The following is a 12,244-nucleotide window of genomic DNA, read 5'->3' on the forward strand; positions in this document are numbered from 1 at the left end:
GAAGTCCCAACTTCAATGTTATTTTTATAGTTAGAAAGCGGGTATTAGTTTGATGTAATTCCCCTATTCGTTAGAAAAAATGACCTTCGTTTTTAGATTCTTCTTCTATTCAAATGAATATACTGAATACAACTGTGGTTTCCTTTTGCAGGTAAGTTAAAAATAACTCACCATACTGCAAGCTTAAATATTTTCTACTTCTAAACAAAGCTATACCATATTACCTATATAATTAAATCACTCAGAATGATTTATTGTGCTTCCACTGCATTATTTTCTATTATATAATTACAAAAGACTCACAATCTCTTACCCAAAACTCTATTAATCATGTCATAATTTGGAATGTGGCCAAATCTAGTCACCTTCTGGAATTTTAAAGGGCTATATTAAGTTTAAATTGTACACTATGTATGGAATCCAAGAATAAGCCACAATTATGTGCAATTCCAAGGTGTTTTGTTTGGTCTTTAAAGTTCACTTGAATAAGTATAAATCATTTCTTAATACTGCACAGAAAAATTTACTCTATAGAAGCTTGATGAAGGACCAAACTCTGTATAGAAAGTAGATAAAATAATACTCTTATTTGCTCCTCTACTGGCCTCCAATAATGAAAACAAGAAGTTTCAGAATTTTAAGTAAAGGCAGAAAGATCAAATTCAGCCAGAAAATATGGCATTTCATTAAGCATAAGAGACTACATTATTTTTTTCAAGTCAGTGTTCTATCCTTAGGACAGTTTAAATGAGTAAATACAGATTTATAATGCCAGAAAACAGATGGGTCATGTTTTGCTTTCCCAGGAAAGACCCTAAGGCCGAATATATATCAGAATGTGGCATATGATTATTTCAACAGTTAACTCAGGCCAGAGCAAAGCAACCAGATTGTTTTTGCCTTATTTTTGCCAACTTTCTAGTCTCAATGAAATAAACATTAGCAATGTTTAATAAAGGCTGTATTACATCTACTTCAAAATCAGAGCTAACAATTATATGATAGGAAATTTTTCTTTGGGTATACCTGGATTTATAATTTTTTTCCTCTCAGCTGAGAGCAATTTTTCCCACTGTGTACACAAAATCATCAAATCGTAAATGCTAGAAATCATATAGGCTGATACAAATGCTGTGAACACAGTTTGAGGCATAAGCCATATTCTTAGTAACCCTCCATTTAGCCAATATTACCTTGGCTCAACAGTGGTCAGTGGCTTTTAGACTGGAAAAATCTGAGAACATATACATATTTTACTGAATTGCTAATGATTCATCAATATTATTGAGGGAGAAGCAGGATTTCAGAGCTTAGACCTTACGGAGAGTCCACTGAACGAACCTGATTAAAGCCAACCCAGGATTTAATTTTAAGTCCATTTAGGTTTATCAAGTGTTTAAAAATATTAGTAGAATTTGAGTGAAACTGACAGATTAACTGACTTCAGAGGACCACAGAGATTGACCCATAATTGCACACATCTTGTTGTTATTCTGATTCCAGGAACACAGCTGATAAAAATAAGAGATCTATGTGTTTCCTCTGCCCATGAATGCTTTAATCACCGAAACTTAATAATCACAGCACCATTCTTTTTCTTGGTAATTATTTTGGGATGGTCTTCATTTGAACATGAAAGTGATACATTAAGGGTAAAACAAGAGGGGAGAAATCAATAAAGCTCGCATGGAGCCACTGGCTTTAATTTGTGCATGCTGTTTGAAACTGTTATGTTGAGACTAAAAAAAAAGAAAGAAAGAAAGAAAGAAAACAGCTTCAAGGGAAAGAACAGACATTCATAAAAAGGGTAGAAAACACAGTATAACTGGATCTTCTACATAAGCAAACAAACTGCAACAAACAAAGGTTAAAAGTCACTGAGTAAAAATGAGTATTTATTAGATCTATCCATTACTTTCTTTACTCAAAAAGGCTATTCTAGCTAGGTAGCAATGGAGTAACATAACAAAGATGAATTTAAACTAATTCAATACAAGCCTATTTAAAAACTGTTGTTTAGCTGCTAAGTCATGTCTGACTCTTTTGCCACCCCATGGACTGCAGCACGCCAGGCTCCTCTGTCTGTGGGATTCTTCCGGCTAGAATACTGGACTGGGTTGCCATTTCCTCCTCCAGGGGATCTTCCCTACCATGGATGGAAACCCCATTTCCTGCAGTGGCAGGCAGGTTCTTTACTACTGAGCCACCAGGGAAGTCCTACGTACATGTAAATGGTGGTAAAATTGAAAAAAAAATTTTTTCAGGCTTAGCACAAATCAATGTTTTTTATGATCTCCCCTGTTAATTTTGATTTTGCTTAAGATTTGACCAGAGGCCACAAAACAGGCACATTTATTAATCAATTGCAATAGTATTCGTCATGGAAATAAGATTTGCTAGCCTTATTTCCATATGCAGCAATGTGGGAGCTTAGCATTCTGGGTCACAAATTATATCTGGACCTTCTATTTTTTGTAATAATTTTGCTTTTTATAGTTAACTAGGGATTAACATTTATCACTTAGAATATTTCTATTAATGAAGTTGGAAGAATATTGCTCATTTATTCCAGTCATTTTAAAACTTTTTCTTAGAGCAGAATTATTTCATTTTGGGAAAACATCTAGAATTTAGCTAGCCAAAATAAACAAATGCAGTTTCTACAACTGATCAACAGGTGATCCTTCACACACTCCCGCAAGGAGTACATTCATTTCCTCAACCTAGTTTAAACTTTCAGTGTCAAATGAGGTGTTAATATAAAAATGGATCGAAAATAACGGTGTTATCTATTTTCCTTATTTCACTCTTAAGGAATTAGACACAGAAGCAGTCAATGAGGGAGTCCTAACTGTACCCCATGTTCTTGACTTGCAAGCCATATCTTTCCCCATCACTCTATTTGTCTCTTAGAAGTGGGAACTCTAAAGCCTGAACATGAAATAAATTATTTATGGTCAATTTAGAATTCTCTTTTGTCTAAAGGTTGCTTACTCTGAAGTGTGAAGTTTCCTTATATGGTTCACCAGCTAAAAGCTGCATGGATTGGGTTATTTCCTAATTCTGCAGTCAGGGGCTGATTTACATTGTTGACAAATGTACCTTGTAGAGTCCCAATGTTCAAAGATGTGGAAACAGTACAGTTCAGTGAGAATTCATATGCAAAGTTAATATACAAACTTTCACTGGAGAATAAAGGCATGAAAAATCATAAGAAAATAGATTTTAAATGTCATGGATTTCTTTTTGAGTAATAATGAGGAGGCTGACTAACCAAAGAAAGTTGTACAATGAGAATATTTCTTTCAGAATATCCTTTAGGTTTATTCATGAACAGCTATCACTTGCCCCTCCATGCCATGGCAGGCACCATTTTTTTTTATTTGTAATACAACAGGGAATTTATAAAGTAGATTTATTATGTCTATTGTAAGCCTTAGAACATTAGATTCCATGATAACAGGTTCAATATAGCAAGGCACAAGGGATCATCTGACTAAAACTTCTAAATAGTATTTGACAGCTATTTTCACTCAGATATGATCAGAATTGTATCTAAAAACATGGGATTTATTAATACTTTTAGAGTGACTATCTGAGCTATTTTCTACAACCCATAAAGTTCTACTTAATTCATAAATTTTAAATATTACCATTAAATGAATAAACTCACTGTTCACCTGTGAACGAAACTGTGTCTACCTGATCTGAATAAAGGACTTCAAGAATTCTGCTCCTTTCAATTTCTTCTATGTACAATCCAAAATAATGGTGGGGAAAACAATACCCTTTACATATTAAGATGGGAATTCTCTTTGGTCCTGTCATTATCTACCTTATATTTCAAAGGAACTTATCTGGTAGTATTCTACTCACTAGAAAAGTTTTTTTTTTTTTTTTTTTAAGACAAGTTTTATACAAAAAATATTCTGAGCAAAATCAGTATCAACATTACAAGCGGCAAAACAATAATAATATGTAATACTTGTCGAGAGCTTCCTTTGTGTCAAAAATGGTGTTCAGTACTTTACATGTTTCTATCTTACTGATACTTATTATTTAGAACAGTTTTATAGAGTTATTATCATAGACAGAAAAATAGGATTTGGACTGTAGTATTTAATACTCTTGGCTCAGTGGTAAAGAATCCACCTGCTAATGCAGGACATGTGGGCTCTATCCCTGGGTCGGGAAGATACCCTGGAGGAGGAAATGGCAACTCACTCCAGTATTCTTGCCTGGAAAACCTCATGGACAGAGGAGCCCAGGGGCTATAGTCCAATGGGTTGCAAAGAGCCAGACATGACTTTGCAACTACACACGTACATATGTAATACTCTACCTTAGCTCTATCTTCTATGCCTCCTGTACTTCATATCGTGTGGTTATAGTACTCAGGGCAATGCTGACAATACAGAAACTTAATACTGAGAATGTACAGAAAGGTTCTCACCTTAGACCAGTCACCCATCCGCCACACATAGCATTTGGAGTAATCCTCACAGTCTTCAGCCTCCCTGGGTCGGGTGGAGAGGACACATTTCTTTCTAGGGTTAGTACACCTCACAGTCCGATGACGTACACCCTTGCCACACTTGACCGAACACTGGAAAATAACGTCAGAGACTGTGGATAAAGCTGGTGATTACAAGATATAGACTTGATGATCAAATTACATTAGGAACTGGTTCTTATCTCTCATACACCTATCACCTACACAAAGGCCAGAATGAAGGCTATGCCCTAGCATCAGAGGCCAGACAGTGCTTCAGGCACAGTGCTAGAAATGAATGGGTTTCAGGAACACAGGACCATTACTACAGAGAGTTCTGTAACACCGTGATTGCTTATGAAAGACAGATAAATGTGGTCAAAGTGTAAAACACTAACCTAATAACTGACATCAAATTATCATATATAATTATGCAAGTATTTTTGGTGAAGACTTAGTTTGTGTTAGCCTTAAGAAGTGCTTGTAAAAAAATGACAATTTCTAAGAGGATATAAAGTTAAAACAGAGAATATGTAGCAAAAACAAAAGTTTCTTTACATAATTGTATACTTCTAGAAATCATCATTCTAAATGGTTGTTTGGATTGAAAATAAAATTCAGTTCAAAAAGTTCAGTTCATCTCATGAATAACTGATGCTTGATTAACAGGTATGAGGTATGATGCTTGATTAACAGGTATAACTGATGTGATATAACAGGTATGAGGCCTGTAGGATATAACTAACCTTCTCTTTTACATTTATGCTCCCCATTAAGGAACATGTATAAAGCTTCTCAGTCTTACAAGAGTGTGCAGCACTGATTATCTGGACACAGGAACCAAAATGCCATTGGGTATGACAGCTGAGAGGGAGGAAGGGACGAGAGACATGGCAAAACTTGAAAACTCCAATTTATATTTATATCTGGAAAAGTTCCAAAGAAAGAGCTACAGCGATACAGTTAGCAAGGATGTAGCAGCAGATTTCAGCAGTTGTTTTTCTGAAAACTGAAGCATAGAACTCATGAGATTTTAAATATAATACATTTGGCACAAATGAGTCATTGTCTCATAATTTTTAGTTTGTATTTGAATGTCTTGAGCCTTAAGGCAGACTACACGTGTGATTTGGTATTTTAATATTTACATTAAATTTTTTTTTTTCCAATGGGGCTTCCCTGGTGGCTCAGTGGTAAATAATCTGCCTGCAAGCAGAAGCCACAGGAGATGAGGGTTCGATCTCTGGGTCAGAAAGATCCCCTGGAGAAGGGAATGGCAACCCACTCCAGTATTCTTGCCTGGAGACTCCCATGGACAGAGGAGCCTCATGGGCTACAGTCCATGGGGTTGCAAAGAATCAGACATGACTGAAGTGACTTAGCACATTTTTTCCAATGGAAACTAATCCTGTTCTATAAATTCAATTTTTATATTAAATAAAAACAAGAGATATTTTCAAGATTGGTATATTACTTTGAGACATATTACTTCTCCCATCTGGTGCCAAAAATCAGTATGTTAGAACATTTCTGACCTAATCCCTCTTGAAGAGTTTGCAAAAGTGTTACACTTAAGATGAAGGTAGGGTATTTCTGTTTCTCTGATGTTCATGTGAATCATTTCTCCAGACTGAACTGATCCATTTTGATGTAAAACTGATATATATCATACATGATGAAGGATCTTTTCAACAAAATCTTTTTTTTTTTTTAATGAATGAAGCATTTATTAATCCAGCATTAATTTGTTCTAATGCTCCGTGTTGGCAGCCGCCACCTGTCTGGATATTTTGTCCAGACCCCTCTGTCCCTGAGGTGTTCAGTTTGCAACCCCCTTCTTTGTCCTTTTCTACCATTTTCAGCCTCGCCAGGGCTTTGAGGACCTGGAAGGCTACGCTCTTGCAGTCTCTACTAAAAAGGCTCGTAAAGCTCAGAAATAAGACAAGAGAAAGATACACTATTTGCTAGTGTGTTTTTTTTGGGGGGAGGTTGGGTTAACTGAAGAATATCCCCAAACCTTATTATCTAAGCTACTCTGTCCTCAATTTTCAAACGAATGGCTACTTACCGCAGCTTGGCATTTTCAGTTTGTCGTTTTTACATCCCAACTAATATTTTGAAATCAAGCATATGAATGTTTCGGCTATGGATGTGCATGCACATGTGTCTTTGCACATGTATATTCGTATACAAGTGTGAGGGTGTTCATGTACATGCACCCACAAGCCCACCTAAAACACTTTGGAGTGGCTAGTAAATATAAGTATTGACTGGTGTTAATCATCATGAGAAGACATGTACCACGATAACAAAATAAGCAAACGGTTTGGCACGGGACAAAGCTGTATGCTACACGTGATAAGCTGGTGGGTACATATGCGGTGTTAGGTAGTACTGAGGTCAAATCTCAGGTCCAGCACTTAAGTAGGACTTTAAGTAAACTAATTTCTCTGAGCCAAAGTACTATAAAATGGTGAAACTTAACTTCTCTGCATTGGTGATTAAATATCAAAAAGTTACTAAATATGAGGTAAAAACAGAAGCCCTGTTCACAAGAAATGACTGTTAAGTGTTAATATCCTTTCTTCTCCTTTCTATTCTAAATGCTCAGAGATATAGGATGAGTCAATGCGTATTTTCATATGTGCCCACTATAGAGTATACTTATGGCATAGAAATAAAAAATCTGGATTCTAAAATGTACATAATATATGCTCGTGATTATGTTACGATATTCACAGTATAAAAAGTAAATCGGTGTTTTTCCTACTTTCAAAATTATTTGAAATGAATGTATTCCTTTTATCACCAAAAAAATCAATAAACAGTATTAAAACTGCCATGCACAGAGACTCTGATTTTGATACAACACAACCTTATACAGGCTGAGAGTCAGAAAGGCAGAAGAAAACGGAGAAGCATCGGGGCAGAGACCATACCTCGGACCACACGCCCGCCTCCCACACAGTCATGCAGTCCTGGCCCTCGCAGCGCTGGGCGGAGGCCGGCTTGGGCCCCGCGCAGTCCCTCTCCCGGGCTCTGGTCAAGGTTCCATTGCTCAGCTGTTGGGTACAGGCCACTTGTCTGCTCTGCATCCCTTTTCCACAAGTTCGTGAACAGGGGGTCCATTCTGTCATCATCCACCTAAAAGTAAAGCAAGAGTCAGTGAGACAAACTAAAAGATATCTACTTACTGCATATTTTGACATGGCTAGAATTGGCAGAATGCTATACATTGTGTTTGCACCACTGTATTTTTTTAAAATATTTTTAAAATTTTATTTTATTTTTAAACTTTACATAATTGTATTAGTTTTGCCAAATATCAAAATGAATATTTTTTTAACTAATATTTGAGTTTTTTTCCTACGACACCAAGGCTTTCTATTGCTCTGAATTCTCCGTACTTCTTATCTCAGAGCCTTGCTCTTATTAGAATCTCAAAGGACTTATCAGACTCAGGCCCTGTCATCTTGCATGCTTTGCTGGCTACTGCCTGTCCCATTGCCATATTGAGAGATCTAACAAGAATAAAACTGCATAGCATAAATGAGTTTGTTCCTATTCTCTGCATTTAGAACCTTCACAATAACCCCACCTGTTAAGTTCTACAACTTCTGCGGCCATTTACAGAAAGGGAAACTGAGGCAAGGGGAGATGTAGTGACTTCCCTAAGGTTACAAAGTTGTGGAGTCAGAAACTGAAATGAGACTGCCGACTACCTCGCAAGGGGACACGTGCAGGTATTGGCAAATAAAAGAAGTCTGTCTTGGAGAACCCCACTTACCTGGGGAAGCAATCACTAATGTTTTATGCCCATCACCTGCAACCAGGTTTTTGTGTCTGGGGTGGACCCTCCACGGAGAGCCAAAGTCGCTTCTTTAGGCTGGCTGCTATCTTGTTACAATGTGATCATTAGCATCAAAGTGACAGGCTACATGCAAAGTGAGCTGATTTTAGAGGTTCTCAGGACTTCAATATTATTCTCAGATTTCACTGATTCTGCCAATTCATATGTATTTTAATACATAGATGAAGATCCTTTTTCCAAACAACCATTATGGGCAGTGATGCATCTCTATGCCACTTCCATTTCTAATGAACTGGGATCAACCCTAAGGACCACTCATTCAAACATCTCCCCAAATTTATTTCAGGAAGGAGCCAAGGCCTATGACAGAAAAGTGATTCATAAAATTTTGTTTCTGCATGATTCCTGTCAAAAAAAAAAAAAAGCCCTCTGGGCCTTTCGGATTATTTAGATAAGCTTATAGGGGGATTTTGGGATTCCCAGGTGGCGCTAGTGGGAAAGAATACCCCTGCCAGTGCAGGAGACATAAGAGATATGGGTTCAGTCCCTGGGTTGGGAAGATCCCCTAGAGGAGGGCAGGGCAACCCACCCCAGTATTCTTGCCTGGAGAATCCCATGGACAGAGGAGCCTGGTGGGCTACAGTCCATAAGTTCACAAAGAGTCAGACAGGACTGAAGCGACTCAGCACACATGCACAGAGGGGGACTTAAACCCCTTACTAAATGATCTACGTAACACTACAGCACAGCACAGGGCAATCAGAAGCCATGAGCATCAAGCTGGCTTCCTTACTATCCGTATTCGTGACACAATACTTAGCAGCTGCTACAGTTCCATGTTTCTCATTTGTTAGTGTTTATTATTATAGTGTCTGACATACAAAAGGCATTGAGTATATAGTATGTTCTATATATGCCAGAGTGTATTTATAATTATTCTTATATTTCTCTATGTTTATCTTAGAACATAAACCATATGCTCAACTGACTTCTAGACCTTTCTATTTCACCTTATGGAACTTATTTATGAAGCATCCACAGCCTAGATCCTTAACATCCAGGTCCAAGACCCTTCCTCCTGGAGTACTTTCTCCATCCATCCCACAAGGACTCTGTTATCCTCTGCCCTCTGTCACCTGGCTTGTGGCAATGCTCCAAAGTTTGAGAAGTCATATGCTCAGGCCACCTAGTTTTTGCATCTGTATAATGGCTCAATCCTAAATGAGTCTATGCTCCTATTTCTAAAAAAGAAGAAAACATCACCATAACATTTGCACTCCAATACTGCCTCTAAGAAAGTTCCTGTCTGCTCGTCTACCAAGTATGATGCAGACCTACCAGTTTGCTATGGAGTCCCCTAGTGGATTTTTCCTAAAGTGAATATTTATCTTCCAAGTTTATTTGTTTCTGCTTCATCTTTCCCCACAAGAATACCTAGGTTATAAGAACAATATGAACCCATCTATGTGTCTTGCCCCTAAACTAGGGAACCAACCATGGAACTACAGAAGACAGTACTGAAAAGAGAAGTATTTACAATTTCATGAAATCTCAATTTTTTTAAATAAAGTAAGTTTTAGAAACCCATAGTGCAACGATAAAAATTCACTTTTTTTCATTCCTTGGAAAACTGCTGAAAAATAAGAACAAAAATATGTAACACATTGTGTAGTGAAGGAAAACATTTTGTATCTTAGAATTCATCTAATTTGGAATTATCTCATTTTCTTATCTGCAAGACTACTGCTTACACAGCTAGTGCATCAGTGTATTTTCTATATGGTACACAAGGTTACATCAGGCTATTTGGTGACTTTTTCAATAAATGTCAATAGCAATTAGAATGTTTCTCAGCACAGTGGGGGAAAGAAAGCAAGAGGAATGAAAGTTGTGCTATGGCAATAAGTCTTGGCAAGTTTTCCTGTGATGAGTCCTCATAATTTCTGTGTCCATTTCTTGCTTTTCAATATTTTGGTTAACCTCACTGACATTGCTTCCTGGTGGTTTAAAATATACCACCTCCTTTTCCAAGGGAAAGTAGACAATAATCTCTAACAAAAAGAGAGATTCCAGTCTCCAGCTGAAAAAATTTTTCACTCAGAAATGTACTGGCCTTTTAAAACCATTCATTTTACCAAGTCATTATCAGGGCATTTTTCCCCAAGATAGCTGAGGTCAGTGAATGAACAATAACTGGCCTGTAGTGTACACTCGATTCTTCACAGACCCAGTATGGAAGTGACAAAATGCCCTAGAGTCCTCAAACCCAGCTCATTCAATGTTCCCGACAGACCAGAAAAAGCCACTGCTCTTTGACCCAGATGGCAAAGCTATATGGTATATAAAACAAATGCTGTTTTGAAACATTTTAATAAATTATTTAACACAAGGCAAATTAGCATTTGATGTCTATTAAAAGGGATGAAAATGAAAAAGATAATTCTTAGGAATAGTAATAATAACAACAAAAAATCCAAGTTCTTTAGCTGACAAGGCAAAAGCTAAAAATTCAACTTCTGTATCTATCTGCTTAGTACCGAATGAAAAAGAACCAAAGACCTGACTCTAGGCAACAATATTTCCCTAGGTCACCCTTTCTGTTGATTAGTACTCTGCCTTACAAAAACACTTAATTGGTTCACCCACAGAGTTAGGATTAAAAGAATATAGTCTGGCTGGAGCAAAGGGACTGTTAAACATTACTGAAAGTACTTTAGTATACTTTTTTCTTTTGGATATTCTTTTACATATTAATATTCTATTCTTTAGGAGCATATTTTCCCCTGTCAGGGAGGAGGGTAGGATTGTTAGAACATGAATGCAAAGCAAAGAAAAAGTAGTAATCAGCTTTTGATACCTTAAATATACTGAGTCTACAGAAAAGCAAGTCTTGAAATTTCAGCTTTGTAGAGGAAGACAAGATTATCCAAATTCTTTTAAGCTCTCATTAACATAGCATGAGCCAGATATGGAGAGTTTTGCAATAAGCCAGAAACAGAGGGAACTCGGATGCAGTGCTACATCTGATGGGGGAAGGTGGAGAGGAAAAGAGAAACCAGAGGAACTGAGCATTAGCCTATGTGACACTAATTCCCAGAGAGATTACTGAAGACAGAAAAAGCCTAAATATAGTTAATTGGCAGCTCTCCTGCTCCTTCTCCTTTAGCTCCCCATACATTGTGGTGGAAGGTCACGAGGAAGCTTATCTTAGAGAGCACCCCAAAGCTACGAGTTCTCTGAATATCCGAGATGTATACATTCACTGTGACTCCACTGCAGAAACTACTGGGACAGGAGATCAATTGTTTGACTCCCTAAGAACTCATGCATACACCCTAACTCACTGAGCTTCAACACTGAGTGTCAGGATAGAATAAAAGTCCGTGTCTCCAGATTCCAGAGAAATCAACCCAGCCTCAGACTCTTTTTGTCACTCTATCCTTCAAAGCTGTGAGAACGAATGACACTGGGGCTGAGTCCCACTCAAGCCCAACATCAATTTTTATATGAGACCACAGTGATTTTTCAGGAGCCCTGTGCCAGAAACCATTCTGCACAGCCTTGCTCCAAAATCATGCTTAGGTTCCATTCACCCATCTCTGATGGTTACTAAGGGGTATCCTTCCTTCTACATCACTTTAAGCTGCTCAGCATGGCTGTTCTATCCCCTACTCATGGGTTTCTTGCCTGCCTTGTTGCTTGTTACTCACTGAGAAAGTCACAGGGGACCAAAGGAACCAATTTTCTAATAGCTAGGACCCAGGTCAGGAATCTGGTGATCAGAGATCAAGAATCAGTTTGTCTCTGGGGCAAAGAAGTGAGAATCTAAACTTGGGGGCCAGAAGGACCAAATGCTCTCATTGTTGTGTCAGGGACTGGGTCCTGGTCAGTCCCACTTTATTTTATATCATCATTGGCAGGTCCTAACATACCATTTTGGA

At 37.6% G+C, this 12,244-nt stretch overlaps 1 protein-coding gene across 2 annotated transcripts in view; it reads right to left on the reverse strand.

Moving 5' to 3' along the window:
• ADAMTS19 (ADAM metallopeptidase with thrombospondin type 1 motif 19) overlaps window positions 1–12,244 on the reverse strand; it is a 276,661-nt gene that overhangs the window by 25,693 nt on the left and 238,724 nt on the right. For both annotated transcript variants that reach the window (XM_086410488.1, XM_086410489.1), the window contains 2 exons: window positions 7,432–7,636; window positions 4,454–4,606 (listed from right to left, as the gene is read on the reverse strand). In XM_086410488.1, the coding sequence (XP_086266614.1) occupies window positions 4,454–4,606; window positions 7,432–7,636 (358 nt within the window). The remainder of the gene's footprint in view (window positions 1–4,453; window positions 4,607–7,431; window positions 7,637–12,244) is intronic.

This window comes from Bos grunniens, chromosome 7 (genome assembly GCF_055505025.1).
Source record: "Bos grunniens cultivar Pamir isolate PY7600 chromosome 7, Bosgru_T2T1.0, whole genome shotgun sequence".
In the NCBI taxonomy this organism is placed as follows: Eukaryota; Metazoa; Chordata; class Mammalia; order Artiodactyla; family Bovidae; genus Bos; species Bos grunniens.